At 43.2% G+C, this 18,437-nt stretch overlaps 1 protein-coding gene across 1 annotated transcript; it reads right to left on the reverse strand.

Annotated features, from left to right (window-relative positions):
* Positions 1 to 1,162: 1,162 nt before the first annotated feature.
* LOC115424176 (uncharacterized) lies at positions 1,163 to 17,899 on the reverse strand. Its single transcript, XM_030141283.1, has 5 exons — positions 17,251 to 17,899; positions 8,120 to 8,416; positions 7,493 to 7,840; positions 4,639 to 4,886; positions 1,163 to 4,526 (listed from the first exon to the last, which is right to left on the reverse strand). The coding sequence occupies exons 1-5, from the start codon at positions 17,897 to 17,899 to the stop codon at positions 4,296 to 4,298; spliced, it is 1,773 nt and encodes a 590-aa protein (XP_029997143.1). The 3' UTR covers positions 1,163 to 4,295.
* Positions 17,900 to 18,437: the final 538 nt, after the last annotated feature.

An 18,437-nucleotide genomic window follows, 5' to 3' on the forward strand; every position in this document is an offset into this window, starting at 1 on the left:
ATACACGTAGTCAAATCTCCAAAAGTACTGAGGTAATGAGGTCTGTGTGGAAAAGGAAACATATAAAATGAGGTATGTGTGAGGTGGAGGTTTGGAAACAGGAAACACAACAGGAGGGCCAACGAACGGCAGAAGAGCAGTGGAGGAGTGCAGATGTTCAGCCAAGCAGGAGAAGGATGGAGAAGGATGGAGGAGAAGGATGGAAGTTGACAAGAGAAGCATCCGAACACCAACCACACAGCAGAGCGAATGCACTAGTCCGATTTTTGGGTGAAATCTGATTTGTTTGTGTGTTGGTTCATATTCCACATTAAATGTGACTTCTATCAGTTTTGAGTCTGAACTGAATGTGACCCTGAAGTGACCCACATGCACTAAAGAGGTCCTGATGGAATACGTGACCACGCAGACACACACTGTGTTTACAGAAGGAAATATAGTTTTCCTCCGCTCCTCCTCCTGGAACGAACAACTGGGATGTTTGTTGCATTTCAATGATGTAAAGGTCGGATAAATGCGACCTGGACATTCAGACTGAAGTCCCATTGGAAAATATCAGATTTGGATCAGATTTAGGACCACATATGAAAGTGGTCCGGGTCAGATTTTGGGCCACATATGAAAGTGGTTTGGGTCAGATTTAGGACCACATATGAAAGTGGTCTGGGTCAGATTTAGGACCACATATGAAAGTGGTTGGGGTCCGATTAGTGCTGTTCAGACTGTCTGTAACAGATCAGATCCAGGTCACATATGGACACATTTACTTTCAGTGTAAACGGAGCCTTATTGATTTTCATTGAAAAATAATCACAAATCAAACCATCCGTCTCTAGTCTCTTTTCCATGGTCCATCTGAGCTAAACTGTCCCCATATTTATATAAATGTACTCAAAACAGAAGTGTGTAATGTTGGTTTTTCCATTCAATCCCAAATGTGCTGATTAGTTTCTTTTTTCTGGTAGATGTCAGTAGAAGTCATTCCATAAACATGAACATAAATCTGTGTTGTTTTAAATCTAGAATGCTGGTTCCCCCTCTATCTGCTACTAAATTCTAAACTGATGTGGTTTCCTGGTGTGTCCACACATACACACGTTTGGGTTCAACTCTTCTTCTCTTGTTCTAACATCCATCAACATCTGTTTGTTTTGGTCATGTGACTCTAGCTGGACTCAAAGGTCTTTCCATTACAGTTTTGGGTCATATACCAATTTAACTACGAAAAAACATGTCGAACAACAAGACTTTTGGCAAAATTGTTGTTTTTCCATGAAACAAATTTATATTTACAAGTTCTATTCGCAAACTTTGAAGGTCAATGGAAAAGAGACTAGTGCCGTCCACACCTGCGGACACAGACGGTGCTTTCATGGTCTGATTTCATTGCTTTTGGCATCATATTGCTTAAAAGACAATTAGCTTCGCTAAAAAAAAAAAAAAATAAAAAAAAAAAATAACTGTGAAAAGTGTCAAACTTAAAAATGCTGCTGAAGCTGAAGGGTTAAAAGTCCTGGTTCCGTGTTTACACCATCGTTCCTCTGTTCCTGAAAATGCTACACAGGACAAAGTACGACCAAGTGTCAAACACAAAGAAAAACCAGAGGAATGAGTTCAGGACCACGGTCAGCGACACAGCAGCCTCCGATCAAACAAACAAACACTGTAACACGACGACGACGTTTGGGTTTGGAGCTTCTATTTGGCAGAAGAACCGTCAAATTATTATGATTTTAACTGAAAACTTGACGAATTCTGATGATTCAGACCAAATTTACATTAAGATTTTAACATTTTTTCTTCAGCTTTTGAAAATGTTCAGCGTGTTTGAGATCAGCGCTGTTGTTTGCAATCAGCGGTAGCTGGGTTTGCGATCAGTGGCAGTTGTGTTTGTGATCAGCGGCGGTTGTGTTTGCGATCAGAGGTGGTTGTGTTTGCGATCAGAGGCGGTTGTGTTTGCAATCAGAGGCAGTTGTGTTGGCAATCTGCGGCAGCTGGGTTTGCAATCAGCGGCGGTTAGGTTTGCGATCAGCGGCGGCTGTGTTTGCAATCAGCGGTGGCTGTGTTTGCGATCACAGGTGGTTGTGTTTGCGATCACAGGCGGTTGTGTTTGCAATCAGAGGCGGTTGTGTTTGCGATCAGAGGCAGTTGTGTTTGCAATCTGCGGCAGCTGGGTTTGCAATCAGCGGCGGTTAGGTTTGCGATCAGCGGCAGCTGTGTTTGCAATCAGCGGTGGTTGTGTTTGCAATCACAGGCGGTTGTGTTTGCAATCAGCAGCGACTGCGTTTGCAATCAGCAGCGGTTGTGTTTACAATCACAGGCAGTTGTGTTTGCGATCAGCGGCGGCTGGGTTTGCGATCAGCAGCGGTTGGGTTTGCGATCAGCGGCGGTTGGGTTTGCGATCAGCGGCGGTTGGGTCTGCGATCAGCGGTGGTTGGGTCTGCGATCAGCGGCGGTTGGGTTTGCAATCAGTGGTGGCTTTTTTTGCGATCACAGGAGGTTGTGTTTGCGATCACAGGCGGTTGTGTTTGCAATCAGCGGCGATTGTGTTTGCGATCAGCAGCGGTTGTGTTTACGATCACAGGCAGTTGTGTTTGCAATCAGCGGCGGTTGTGTTTGCGATCAGAGGTATCTGCGTCGACATGAGGCTTCACCCAAAAACCAAACAATGGAAATGAGGAAGGAAGCAGAGGAAGAACCCGCCGCCTGTTAAAAACCTTCTTCTTTCTTTTCAGTCCTGTCTGAAAAGTAAAAACTGTACAAAAACTATACAAATTGTGATTCACATTCAACAAGTCCAAACGGCTGCGAGCGCCACATTATCCAAAAATGTAAAATATGACACAAAATGCACTTAGACAAGAATCCATAAAGGCTAAAAAAGAGAAAAAACTGGAGTCTGTTTTCAGAGGAAACAATAAAGGGCACTTAAAAAACAAACTGAAGTCTGACATGGAGGCCACGCCCACAATCTAAACCAATGAAGTCCGACATGGAGGCCACGCCCACAAATCTAAAAACTACGACGCGACGCGGCCACAGGAAACCAGCTTATTGCGAAGAAAATCCACCTGTGGCTGTGGGCGTGGTCTCCTGGTATTGTACAGCAGGAGTAGGCGGAGTCTGGCGTCCCGACGTCCAGGTGGTCGTCTGGTGCGTTCAGGGTCAGCTCGACTCTGGGAATTATCAGAGACGAAGCTTGAGTTCAACGATATCAAACATAAAACATGTAGCTTCACTAGTCAGGTCCAGATCCTCTGGTCCTGGACGTTTTCCCAGAATTCCAAGGTGCTTTAACCATCAGGTCAGACTTGAACTTCAATCCCTTTAGGTTTGGTTTATAAAACACGGCGTTGGTTGGATTTGTCCGATATGTTCAATGTTCATCTAATTCTTCCCTCATTGAATCCGTTCAGGCTTTGGAAAAATTTAACATCAGTTCAGACTCGAATAAACTGACGAGTTTGATTTAAACTAAATCACATTAAAGGTTTAAATCCAGTCCTGGTTTTGATCCAGTCCTGGTTTACATCCAGTCCTGGTTTTGAGCCTTGTTCTAAACAGATGTTTATTGAACCCACATCCATGACGCTGTTGAACTTTTTGTCCTTTTCCCTAAAACATTTTGTGGGTGACTTGAATTCTTGAATGTGTTCGTTCTACACTCCTCCTGTTCTCCTCTGGTTCTGTTCAAACACTTGTCCGCTTTTAACCTGTTCTTTAGTTTCTTCATCCCCAATTTGTTCTTGGTCTGATTTTTAAAGTGAGTGGTTTATGTTTCAGGCAAACTGGAATATGATGAACCCGGTCCCAGACTAACCCTGGACCTGGTCCCAGACTAACCCTGAACCCGGTCCAAGACTAACCCTGAACCTGGTACCAGACTAAACCTGAACCCGGTACCAGACTAAACCTGAACCCGGTCCCAGACTAAACTTGAACCCGGCCCCAGACTAAGCCTGAAGCCAGTCCCAGACTAACCCTCAACCCGGTCCAAAACTAACCCTGAACCCGGTCCCAGACTAAACCTGTACCCGGTCCCAGACTAAACTTGAACCCGGTCCCAGACTAAACTTGAACCCGGTCCCAGACTAAACTTGAACTCGGTCCCAGACTAAACCTAGACCCAGTCCCAGACTAACCCTGGACCAGGTCCCAGACTGACCCTGGACCCAGTCCCGGACTAACCCTGGACTCGGTCCGTTCGAGTCTGAGTACCACTTGTTCCAGCTCCGGACCGGATGGAGCTGCTTCATTCATCCTGGTTTTTGCCTTCAGGTCTCGCTGGGTCCGGTTCAGGACCGGATTCCAGGGTGCTGGGTCCGGATGTGGCTGTGGAGGCGGGTCGCTGAAGAGAACTTCTTCCCACATTCTGAACATCGTAGAATGGCAGCGGCGGCAGCAGCAGGTGACGACGGGGAGGCGGATTCTGCGATGTGAGTCTGACGATGAGCTTTGAGCAGAGAAACTCGACTGAACCTTCGTCCACATTCGCCGCATTCAGACCAGATCCGGCGCCGCTTCTTCTGCAGAAAGAAACCAGAACCAGGGTTAGCAGTAAAACCTGGACTGGGTTGGACATGCCCAGTATGACGGTGTGAGGTCCAGGTTCAGATTCCTGATTGGATCCGTCCTCACCTTCCTCCCTCTGTCCTCCTCCTCCTCCTCCTCTTCCTCGTCCTCTTCCTCCTCCTCCTTTGTTGCCACCGGTGATGGGCAGGTCTGGGCCGGCAGTTCCACACCGTCCTGTCGGCCTTTGGCGCCCTCGGTCGCCAGCGCCGCCAGCGCCTCCTTGGCAGCGGCGTCTTCATCGTCTTCCAACAGCTGAGACGGGAGTGTGAGGAGGCGGTGCAACATGGAGGCAGAGGAACGCCGCCCACTACTTCCTGTTGAGAGGTGGAACACAGACCAATCAGATCCACATTAGTCTTAAATACAAGTGTCTGTCAAATACGACACTTTAGAATGAACATCAAAAAGGAAACAAACAGTGAACATTTGTCTCAATTTAAGCATTTTTCACACTTTCCAGAAAACAGAACCATGATTAGTCAAATTAATTCAATATATTTGGCAAACAGATGTAAACAAATGTAAACAGATATAACCAGACATAAACAAATGTAAACAGGTATAAACAAACGTAAACAGACATAAAAAACATAAACAGACGTAAACAAACACAAACAGATAAACAAATGTAAACAGACGTAAACAAATGTAAACAGACATAAACAGACAAACAGATGTAAACAAACAGACATAAACAGACGTAAACAGATGTAAACAAATGTAAACAGACAAACATAAACAGACCTAATCAGATGTAAACAAACATAAACAGACGTAAACAGATGTAAACAGACATAAACAAACATTAACAGACATAATCAGACGTAAAGTCATCTGTCCATGTGAGCTGCAGTGCGTTGTTCACCAGGGGGGCCACAGGTTGGACTGATGGAACCTTAACAGCATCGTTCATGTCGTCATATCATGCATTTATTCCATAAACATAAACACACCTTCATGTTTAACATCAGTATTTTTTATTTTTTTTAATAGCAGTTTAGACTATTATGCTAATTTTCAGATTAATTTAAAATAATTAACATCTAAGATTAATAAAATGAACTCAGTTTTACTTCCTGTGACCTCTGACCTCTGTTGGACAGTGTTACCTTCAGTTACTACAACAGCGAATTAGCGCCACATAAGAAGATAAAAACACTGTCCCAACGAGAATAAAGTCGTAAAATATCGAGACAAAACCCATAATTTTATGAGAATACAGTAAAAAAATTCTGACATTATTCTCGTCATATTATGGCTTTGTTCTCGGAATATGACGACTTTAATCTCATAAAAGTACGACTTTATTTTCATTAAATTATGAGGGTTTTTTTAATCTATGACTTTATTCTCGAAATATTTTGACTTTATTCTTGTAAAATTATGACTTTTTATATTTGACTTCATTGTCATAAAATTACAGGTTTTATCTCGATATTTTACGACTTCATTGTCATAGTGACAAGTGTTTTTATTTTGTTACGTGGCCTTAATTCGCCATCGTAGTAAACACAGACTTTGTACAAACAGTAATAACTGAAACCTATTATTAACTGTTTCGTTCTGGTGTTAATATTAGCCATGTTTTATTTGATGTCATTAGTTTGTGTTTTGGTCTCCACCTTGTTTTACTGGACACAGAAGTGATCGTACATGGACAAATAGGGCGGTTACACCTTGAAAAGTCAGTAAAATAAAAGAAAAATCCCATTTCTCTGACTAATTTTTCAGTTTCCGATTGAAGCCATTCCATCGTTTAGTCAGAAGCAACACTCAACTGGAAAATACAGAGAAGCTTCTGGAGAAACAGAACGGACAGACACAAGTCTGACGAAACATTAAACAGTTGGATTTTCCAATCTTTTAAACGTTTTACCTAATTTTAGTTGTTTTAAAATCTTTTAATTTAGTATTGCTGACTTTTCTACAGGTTTAACCAACATCTAGTCTGTTTAAACCATGTCTTAACTCAGTTTGACTCTAGTTTAACCATCCTTTAAATGGGTTTAGTTGGTTTTAATATCTTTTAGTTAATTTTATCCTCCTTTGGTCTTTGACACTGGTTTTACCAACAAGCTTTATCCTTAATTCAATGACTGATATAGTCATAGGGTGGGTTGGTTGATTGGCTGGTACGGGGCAAAGTTATTATCATTAATGAAAACTAACGAAATGACAAAAACTAGAATAGAAAAAACATTTATGTTAACTGAAATAAATAAAAACTATAGTTAAAAGAAAAAATAATAACTGAAACTGTATTGTGTGCTTACCAAACTAACTAAAATGTATAAAAATTATGGATAAAATTCCCTTTTGTCTTTGTCAATGTCGGACTGATATGAAGTCAATTTATTTCGCTCTGGCTATTTTAGATAGAAGCACCATACGGTACTTCACGGTCCGTCACTTCTCATCACTTGTGGTTTAGAGTCATCTTGTCATCCCCACTCTACCTGGCAACATGGAGACTAAAGTTGGGAGAAAGCAGCAGAGTCCTGTCTGGGATTTATTTGAATACGACAGCGAAGAAGATAAAAGATACAACAAAACTAAAATTAATACTAAAACTAAACTAAAACTAAGCATTTAGGAAAAAATGAAAACTAATAACAACTAGCAAACCTGCCCTAAAAACTAATTAAAACTAACTGAGTTAGAGAAAAAAAGTCAAAACTAAATAAAACTAAACTATAATGAAAAATCCAAAACTATTGTAACCTTGGTAGGGGGCTCTAGACTGACCCCTGGTCAGCGTTGGAACAACAGTTCTACATGGTGCGTTCACTGACACTTTTGTCTTTATTGTCTTGTTGTTTTGCTTCCACTTAATTCTACAGTTTTTATTCCTCTTGGGTGCTGTAACCATGACGCTGACCCTGACATGTCTAAACATGTTTGACCTTCAGTCGTGTGTCACCTGTGGGGCTGGGGGAGGGGCCAGTTGTGGCGTTGGCTCTGCCAGTGGCGTTTCCCTGAGCCTCTGCGGCATCGTCTTCATCAGGTGAAAACACCTCCATGTCCTCCAGCGGCGTCCAGCGGGGGTCCTGCTGGGGGGACGATGGAGACGGCTCCAGGTTCACAGAGGGGGAGGGGTGGGGTGGATCAGAGTGGAGGCTCCGCCCACCTCCGCCTGCTCCAGCTCCGCCTCCCCCTGCCTCCAGCTCCTTGATGTGCCAGACGTCGCTGCACCACTTCTGACCGAAGACCTTGTCCAGGATCGGAACCCAGTCCTGAGAGACCGAGAGGACGGGGGCGGGGTCCGGACCTGGATAAGGACAGGACAAGTGAACAGAAGATGGAGAAAGAGGAAAAGGAGGAATGAGGGAGGAGGTGAAAAGAGTTGGTTGAATTCACCCACGACTTTAATTTTCAACTCTGACACTGATTTCAACATAAATGAATCAAACACTGACACAGAGAAGACTGGATAGAGGAGGAAGGAAGGACAGACAGAGGACGAAGGAAAGGAGGACATGTGGAGGACAAAGAGGGAGGGGAGGGAGCAGAAACAGGGGTGGGTGTAGGAGTCCCAGGCTCCGCCTACCATCGGCCTCCGTCGTCTCCTTTGTCGCCGTCACGTCGCCCACTTCCTCTCTGGCGTCCTCGGATCCACTGGGCGACACCGAGTCGTTCTCGGAGCCCCTCCTCCTGCCTCCTCCTGACCTCCCCTTGTCTCCGCCCCCTCGGTCGGAGCTCCGCCCCAGCCTCTCCTCCAGCGTCTGCTGTTCCCTCTCCATCTTGGTGATCTCCAGGAGGAGGTCATCGAACGACGCCTCCACGATCTTCGTCAGTTCACAGACAGCGAAGTCCAAAACCCGTTCCATGACGGACTTGAGCTGGTCTGAAGGACACGGAACACACCGGAATGAACGTACACAAACATACAAACAACAATTCATAACAACTTAACCGACATCAGGGGTCTCAATCATGCGGCCTGGGGGCCAAATGCGTCCCACCAAAGATTCCAATCCGGCCCGTGAGATGAATTTGCAAAGTGCAAAAATTCCACAGTCAAGGCTGTGGAACTCATTTTAGTTCAGGTTCCACATTCAGACCAATATGATCTACAGTAAAATAATAACAGCAGAATAACCTACAAAAAATAATGATTCCATATTTTTTTCTCTGTTTGATGTAAAAAAAAATTGTATTACATTATGCCTATAAATAATAATAACTTCAAAGTGCAAAAAATAACATTAAATCATGAAAATATTTACATTTACAAATGATCCTGTAACAATAAAATGTCAATAACCTGAACAAATATGAACAACCTGAAATGTCTAAAGAAAATTAAGCACAATTTTAACTATTTTCTGCCTGTTATTAAGTGTTTAGTGTCTTTGTAGATCCGATCTGTGATGCACATGTAGAAATGATAAGTTGAGGAATAATATTGTTGAAATTGCACTTATTTTTCTTAAGAAATTTATGGGGTTTTTAAGGCTAGTCACACCTTTTCTGTCTGGATAGTTTATAAAAGTACGTATTTTCATAATTTAAACATTTGGAGTGATCATTATTTATAGATTATTATGCTATTATTTTACTGGTCCGGCCCACTTGAGATCAAATCGGGCTGAATGTGGCCCCCAAAAGGAAATGAGTTTGAGACCCCTGATCTACATGAACCAAAGATAAAACATGAAACAGGTCGTACGTATTCAAGTAAAACTGTACAAGAAGCATCGACTGGACAAACATTTCCATTGTCCATTTTTCTCGAACCAACATCAGCCACTTTTTTTTTTTATTTTTTTTACGTACTTTAGGTGAGAACCCTCTTCCTTCCATCACAGTTCATACAGATGTGTGACTGTCACAAGCGGAACAGTCGTAGATTACATGTTTACAGTGAGAACAGCAGTGGCCCTAGAACAGAGCCCTGAGGAACCCCATAGAACCGAGGGCCAGAAGAGGATTCAAACCCAGCCTCCTGGTCCATCACAGAAAGGTTCACTTTACTGTGGATTTTGAAAAGACCCTGTTTCCACTTAAATTACCTGATTAAAAAAAAAACAAAAAAAACTTTCCCTTGAACCCAAACTTTACCTGAAAGAAGTTCCTATGAGGTTATAGTAATAATCTGTTAAAGAAGGGCACGGAACAGGGCCAACATGAAAAACTTTTCAATTTCACAAACTTAGTTTTGTTGAAGTAAATGATAACATTGGTCTTTATTTTGTTGTATATTCTACAAATACTTTGTCAGAGAATATCAAAATTTTAACGTAAATTTCCCTCTTTATCATCAGAAAATCCAGGTTAATCCCTCCATTTCAGTTTCTCTGGTAATTATTATTTTTCTCCATAAACTCAAGAGTTTAGTTCTGCAACGTGGTGTCATGACTTGCGTTAATACATTCACCACTTTTATTTGGTGTCTTATCTGTACGTATTGTAAACTTACTGTGCATACGTTCATGCTGTTATTAACCCCCTGGCGACCTGAACAGATGCATCAAATACCACATACTGAGGTTTAGAGTTATGCGAAGTGGAGATCTTGGCGTAAACTGACACACAATCAAATGGCTTTGAATAACACACGAAAGGTTGAAAATGCGTACGTAGCACGACAAATGCCATGTACTGATCTAAAATGTTTAATTCCTGTTGATCCACTAATCCTATCAATCCATGTCAATAATTGGCGTAAAATACAGTTCTTCATCTTTTCATGGTTAACAGATATGACCATATTTGGACATTCAGAGGCTCCACAGTTACCGTGGAAACACTGTCATCTTCTCCAACATTGATTCCCCAGTAAAATCAATGGAGTTGGATCAATGACAGTGGATGGACACAGTGGGTTTATGTTCAGTTAATGACAGATTGGACTGAAAAAGACACTGTTCATTCAGTCTGATCTGTTTCTGATACAATAACCATCAACTTTAATCTGAGCTTTAATGAACATCTACATGATCAGTGAACTAAATATAGAAAATACAGGATTTACACTGAAAAAATGCAAAATACAGAGGATAGGCCTAATATAATTTTTAAAAATTGGTGATATATCAGTTAAAAAGGTAAAAATAGAGGAAAATTCATTTGGGAACTGCCACAAAACTAGCCCTGGGTCTGTATGGGTTAAATGCAGATCTGTAAATTCAAGACTCTTAAAACTTTTTCAGACCCCGCAGGAACCCCGACATATACTCATGATTATTTTCACTTTCCATTGTAATAATGTACATTGTGTTATGTATAGACATCTAAAATTATGCTCCGTAATAGCAAAAAGTTTAGAATTGAAAGGAGAACACAAAGTTTTATCAAAAAAAAAAAAAAAAAAAAAAAAAAAAAAAACGGAAGTCACTTGGCATTCTTCAGACACATTCGCACCAAAGAGACAAAAATTCAGATCAACTGGACCCGGAGTCGACCTGAGAACACCTGGAATTTACATTGACATAAAGTTTTATTTTTCTAAATGTGTCACCTCTGTGTGAGTAGCTTTGGCTGGAGATAATATTGAAAATAAATTAATTACTCACATCACAGACCTACAATTACAAGCACTTCAATTACAATTCAAGCACATCTCACACCTTGAAATTTAAGCATTTTCAAGGATTTCAAGCACCGTACCAACCCTGAAAATGACTATGGGAGGAGGAGGAGGAGGAGGAGGAGGACAGGGATGAGGAGGAGGATGAGGAGGATGTTGGAACTGAGAATTCAGACCTGACAAATAAATCACTTCAAATCAACAGGATGAAAACAGTCCAACAGGTCAGTTCAGCGAGGAGACCCAGAATAAAACCAGAAAATAACCCCCCCAGTCCAACAAATGGCCCATCCAGGTCTTTATGGGTCCTGTAAACCCTCCTCGACCACCTCCGGACCTGAGCCCCAGCTCCCTCTGATTGGCCTCTTCTGCCTGGCAACAGCAGCCCATTGGTCAGAAACATAGGTTCCATCCAAAAGTGCAGAAGGCCTGGGTGCACACGCATCTGCCAACCGCCGTCCAATAGGAGCCAACGCTGGGGTCATGTGACCTGCAGCCTCCGTGACCCAGTTCAAAGAAAAACCCCAGTTACATAATAAAACCGTCCCCATTATGGGCTGAGTTTGAGTGGAGCGTACGTGTGAAAACAGATTATTTATTCATGTACCCATGTGTGAGTCATCTCCGCGGCGACAGACGGCGTGATGCGTGTTGGTGCAGATGGCATCCACATGTTTCACATTTTACTTATGAGCGCCCACACACACACACAAACACCCAGATTCACCCTCTGTGGACCAGGATCTGTTCACACGGGGTTTAGTCTGAAACCACTGAGAACCAGGAGTAAACCCAAACCACTTTAAAACCACCAAGAACCACCTCAAACATCGGAGCATCTCCACCACTTTACTCAACAATGAATGACACGTCTCCCCTGTCCACACATGAACCCAGTCCAGACCAGATATAGACCAGATATGGACCAGATATGGACCAGACATGGAACAGATATAGACCAGATATGGAACAGATATAGACCAGATATGGAACAGATATAGACCAGATATGGACCAGACATGGACTGGCTATAGACCAGATATGGACCAGACAAAGACCAGATATGGACCAGATATAGACTGGACATGGACCGGATATGGACCAGACATGGACCAGATATAGACCAGATATGGACCAGATACGGACCAGATATGGACTAGACACAGACCAGATATGGACCACATACAGACCAGATATGGACTAGATACAGCAGTGTTTCCCCTACAATTATATTAGGGGGTGCCCCAAAAGCACCTCCAGCCCCCCCCCCCAAGAACGCAGACCAGCACGGCACAAAGTTCTGATCCTGCTCAGTTCTGATCCTGATGAGCACAGGCGTTTGTTTTGGTCACTTCATTGGATCATGGCGCTGCCTCCTCTGGGCGCCATCGGTGCCTGTGATGCGGTCCGTCTGATCCGGTCTGTGGTGGATCTGTTGTGACAGTGTGTCGTCTGAGTCCACAGGGGTCCGGCTCACGCCTACAGTAAGACCACGCCCCCTCTGCGCCGTTGACCCTGGGACTCCGTGACCTCTGACCGGAGCGTGTCGAGGCGCCGCCACTGCCTCATTACCTTGTGTTTGTGAATGTGATGGTGGTTCTGTACCGCGCCCTGATTGGCCACAGGGCCGTGACGTGGTTGCGTGTCCTGGTTTTTCAGCCTGGTTGTGTGATAGTTGTGTGTTATTTGTGTGTCTGCGCTGGAGTGTGCAGATGTGCTCATGCATGCGTGATGCGGCGGCCTGGTTCCATGATCACGTGTCCCAGCATGTGGAGGCAAGAAGAATGTATGTGTATGAAGTACAGCAGTAGACACGCAAACACACACACAGACACACAAATAGACATACAGGCAGACAGACAAACACAAACAGACACACAGACATGCAAACAGACACACAAACACACACACACAAAATTACACACAAACACAAACACGCAAACAGACACACAAAAACAGACACGGACAAACACACACACACACAAACACACTTCAATCAGTGTCGTCACAGGAAATAAACTAGAACAATCTGTAACTGAAAAAGACCATGTGTCAGAAACTGAATCGCACTGACCCCCAGACCCAAACCAACGTTGACCCCAGACCCAAACCCACATTAACCCCAGACCCAAACCTACGTTGACCCCCAGACCCAAACCCACATTGACCCCAGACCCAAACCTATGTCGACCCCCAGACCCAAACCCACGTTGACCCCCAGACCCAAACCTGGACACCAGAGAGTTAAAGTGCGTTTAATATGTTCACCTGGACACCTTAAAGGTTAAAGGTTAACCAACCCAAACTCATGAGGTCTACAGTAGAACATGGATCCAATATTGTATTCTGATTCTTTGTCTGGTTTGTGGGTGTTCAGTGTGCGTGTGTGTGTGTGGAGGGGGTTCCACCTGTGACCTACACAGTTAATTTTACAAAAGCTCATCCAATAAAATGGTGCAGGTCTTGTCATGCAAAGTCATGTTAATTATCAATATACTGTTCTCTTCTCTTGTCTCAGTTTAATTCTGGTTAAATCCATCTATTTTTGTTCGAATGCAGTGAATCGTCCGTTAACGCTAGAGCAGGGATGTCCAACTCTGGTCCTGGGGGGCCGGTATCCTCCATGTTTTAGATGTTTCCGTCTTCCATTGCACATGGAAGTCATTCTTCTGCAGAGCTGGATGATCAGCTGATCATTATGTTGTCTATTTTTTACTGTTTTTAATGTTTTAATGTTGAATATTTTTACCCTGTTTTGGTTATTCACTTATATTAACATATTTGATGTTGTTTTATTCCACTCCTTCATTTCGCATTGATCTGACAGCGTCATGCTCTGTTATTTCTGCCCTCTCCACTATGATACATTCAAAGTTAGTCATGTTTTCATGTTGCTGTACTTATCTCTTTTATTGTTGTGTTGTTTGCTATGTTTTTTTCTGCTGTTGTGCACATTGTGTTGTCTGTCAAAGCACTTTGTAAACTCAGTTTTTAAAGGTGCTATATAAATAAAGTTGTTATTATTATTAATATTATTATTATTATTATTTGAACCAGGTGTGATGGAAGAGGGAAACATCTAAAACATGCAGGATTTCTGTTTGTTTCTTATTTTTTAATGATTATTTCCTTGAAAAATTGAATTCCACCATAAATCTGCACAAATACTAAACACATTTTTATTTGATCACAACAGGATCTAATGCTATATCACCAAATGTTCCTGTGTTCAAACTGAAAGGATGTTTTACAGACATTACAATTTAAAATCCTGTTCAAATGTTCATATTCTATTAGTTCAGAACAATCACTATTTAATAAAAGCGTGTTGAATAATAATAAATAAATAGAAACAAAAGAAAAACTAAAATGAACCTCTATAATATCTGCATTAAAAATATCTACACAGTACTTTCTAATATCGACACAGTACTGTGAAATGAAATATTGTGATATATTGCAGAGCTGATATGTTCTTACAGTCCTACTAACTAACTGTTAGACCTACTCATCTACACCTGAGATCAGTTTACACTGAATCTGGAATTCTACTCATTGAAAAGGAGTAGAGTTGGATTATTTTCCCCTATTATTTTATTTTATTATTTAATCATTTCTTCCTAAACTCTTTTTTAACACTTGTACATGGTTGAATAAATGTTCTGACTGTTCTATTGAACACATCCTGTTCCAAGGCTGAAGGAACAGACGTGCACTGAACCCACACCAGGCTCAGTTCAGTCCAAACCATCTCAGAACCAAGTCCAAAAAAACCCACACACAGAGGAAATGATTCAAGATACAGGTCATTCAACCTGCAGAACCAGTAGAACCAACAGAATCTCCTGTAAAGGACGGTTCCTCTGACAATGGATGAACAGGTTCCAGCGAACATCTGTGTCCCAAGTGTGTGGACTGAAGCCTTCCAGTTTGTGTCGACTCAGTGAAACACTGGGTTTATGAAACCGCTGAAGGGCCTTTTCTACTGGAACCCATTCACTCACAATAATCCAGAACATTAATCCAGGAAGAAAAGAATCTAGAACGTTAATCCAGGAAGAAAAGAGACGGCAGCTACAGCTCTGAACAGAACGTCTGGGTTTATTCGACACCTGTGGAGAAACTCACCGATGCCAGTGGTTCAGATCTGGAAGTAGAAGACTTAGACTGAGGCCCACGTGGACCAGAAAGACACCAGGACTGCAGAGGTCCAGGTCCGACGTTCTACTGATGGATCCACATCCAGGAACAGATCCGATGTTCTCCTGACAGACTCACGTCCAGGTCCAGGTCCGATGTACTCCTGACGGATCCAGGTCCGATGTTCTCCCACACATTCAGTCCATCTTTGTCCTGGTTTTATTCTTGTTCTCATCTTATTTTCCCTCCTGTTTCCCACAGTCTGAGGCTCTTTGTCCTGACTCCCCCCCCCCCCGCTACAACTACCCCCCCCACTTCTACAACCCCACCACCACAGCTGCCCTCCACTTCTACAACTACCCTCCCCTCCACCAACAGGACGTGCCACACTACGCAGTAAATCTTATTTTATTACCTACAATGCAGTCGTTTTATTTATAACTGGTCTTTTCAACTGGGCCGGTCCAGACCAAGGTTACCGAGGAAAACACTGAAGCTTGAACCCCCATAATGAGGATGTTCTGGTCCCGTTAAAGCCGGTTCCACAAGATCTGACCCAGTCCACATGAGGGTTCAGGATTTTACTGATTTGGAAGAAAGCTTTGTCCTGTTCTGACCATAAAGAAGAGTTTCCATCACAAATACCACCAGGTTCCACAGAAGAACCACATAATCAGAACCACACAAGCAGAACCACCGTTACACACAGTACTTAGGCTTAGTTATTCACTCTACTTTGAATCCTCATATGTGTCTGTGTGTGTATATATATATATATATATATATATATATATATATATATATATAGAGAGAGAGAGAGAGAGAGAGAGAGAGAGAGATACAGATATATAGATATATATGTGATTATGTGTGTGTGTATATTATTTATTTATTTATTTATTTTCTGCCGTATTGATTATTTGGTTCCTGCTTCCTTTTTGGTTCTACTTGACTGAATCCAATGATTATTATATGTTTGTGTTTTTTCTATCATGTTGTTTTTGTCTCATTTGTGTCTTTAATGAATAATTTGAAACCACAGATAACCATCTTCTTCCACCCTTTTGTTTTTAGTTTGTTCATGGATCAATACGGATCAAACATGGATCAAAACGTTAAATCCAGTGATTACTGTCTTTGACCTTCGTTGTGAATATTTTAACACTGCTGATAACCCTAGTTTACAATACTTTCACCTTCTTCCGTGTCATTAATAAGTACTTATTAATGAAGAACTGTATTTGACATGGTTTTTGTGTATGAATAAGATGTCGGCTCAGGCTGATTTTCTTTCATTTCATTATGTTCAGGTGTGGGACGTCTTCTACGTTATTTCCTTCCATTTTTTGAATAATTTGACACTGTTAATGAATCTGCAGCAGTAACAGATCTGATACTGACCCAGGTATCCATCAGTATCAGCTCATGGGAACCAGATCCTGGTTCTGTTTCATGGTCTTGGTTTTCTTGATTTTCTGGATTCCCAATGTTTTGTTTCACGAAGTATCAGAATCATCTATTATCATATATTTACTACAGTCTCGTGGTCATATAGATATATAAACACATACAGTACATATCCCATTTTTTTGTTGAACTTCCTATATTTTATGTCTTTTCCATGTGTCGGAGCTTCCTGTCTTGAATGTGTTTTGGGCCTGATGGGTTCAGTTCCTGTCTTGGAAGTGTTTTGGACCTGGTGGGTTTGGTTCCTGTCTTTTACTGCTTCTGTCCTGCTTTTCTTTAGTTCTGTGGTCCCTGAATATTCGGTCTTTCCTCGTCCCTGGTTCTTGGAGTCCATCCCCGGGTCCGGCCCGGTTCTTGGAGCCCATCCCCGGGTCCGGCCCGGTTCTTGGAGCCCGTCTCCGGGTCCCGGTTTCCCCCCCTCCAGGCCCTACTTTCTGCTGCTCGGTTTACTCATAAACAGCGGAGTTACGCAACCCGCGTGCGGTGGTTTGCGTGTTTGTGTGCGGATGTGAAAGCGTGTTGTGTAACTGTAGAAATCCTACCCACGACGCGTCCTCTCTGCTCCAGGCGGCGGCCGTCGGTGGGGACGCCGAGCTGGGTGCCCTGCCCTCCGGGGGCGTGGGGCTGCTGCTGCTGCGGCTGCGGCGGCGGAGGAGGCGGCGGGGGCTCGTGCTTTGTCCTGCCGCCGTCCGCCCGCTCCTCGCCGGCCTTGGTCTTAGCGGCCGAGCCCCCGCCGCCGTCCCGGCTCTCCCGGCTCTGCAGCTGGAGCCGCAGCCGGTGGTTTTCCTGCTCCTTCACGGCCGTTTCCAGCAGCATGGCGTTGAGGCTGGAGCCCACGGTCTTGCTGATTTCCTGGACGGCGAGCTGAACGACCTGCTCGAGCACCGACTCCAGCTGGCCCTGGAAAAACGAAATGTACACGGCCCCATTCATGTTTTCGGCCCCTCCGGTAACAGGGCTCTCGCATTCTCGAGTGCCGAGCCCCCGGCCCACCCCCCGAACCCGGTTCCCCGACGGTAAACTGGGTAAAATTCGGCCGGGTCGCTCGGTTCCTCCGGCGGCTGAGCGTCTCCCTCCGTCTCGGTGAACGTTACCGTAAAGAACCGCGTAGTGACGCAGCGCCTTTCCCCGCCCACACGTGTCGGCCTGCGCGCCTCGTGCACGCTCGCGCCCTTGCAGTGAGGCCGCCATTTTGGATCGAAAAAAAAAAAAAAAAAAACTCCCATCAGTCAGAAGAACCAGAACCGGATCACACACTGGTCTGCATCCGCCTGAAAAACTAAAACTCATATTTACAGGCTGAGGATTTAGACCCAATGTGAACAAAAAGAGGCGGTTTGAATCCATCCACTGTTCTCTGAAACAGAAAACAGTCAAACACCACATTCTGTTCCTCCCTCTGGTCCTCAAACATGTTCTCCTCAGTTCCATCCTGGTCCGAACAATGTTGGACCAAAACAAACCGTTTGACTTTTCACTGTAAACTACGACGGCGTAACAGTGCCACATATGAAAATAAAAACACTGTCGCTACAGAATAAAGTCGTAAAATATCGAGATAAAACCCATAATTTTATGAAAAGTTGAATATACAAAAAGTCATAATTTTACAAGATAAAGTTGTACTTTTATGGGATTAAAGTCGTAATATTATGAGAATAAAGTTGTAATTCGCAATAGTGCAATTAAAAAGTCCTCAATTATAAATCATAAGCCTTACTCCCTGTTG

The sequence above is a fragment of the Sphaeramia orbicularis genome, chromosome 8 (genome assembly GCF_902148855.1).
Source record: "Sphaeramia orbicularis chromosome 8, fSphaOr1.1, whole genome shotgun sequence".
In the NCBI taxonomy this organism is placed as follows: Eukaryota; Metazoa; Chordata; class Actinopteri; order Kurtiformes; family Apogonidae; genus Sphaeramia; species Sphaeramia orbicularis.

Coding starts and splice junctions, on each gene's coding strand:
- LOC115424176 (XM_030141283.1), bottom strand. CDS start 17,899: ATGGCGGCCTCACTGCAAGGGCGCGAGCGTGCACGAGGCGCGCAGGCC. Junction 8,417..17,250: donor GCAGAGAGGACGCGTCGTGG/GTAGGATTTCTA, acceptor CGTGTCCTTCAG/ACCAGCTCAAGTCCGTCATG. Junction 4,887..7,492: donor CCCCTCCCCCAGCCCCACAG/GTGACACACGAC, acceptor ACCTCTCAACAG/GAAGTAGTGGGCGGCGTTCC.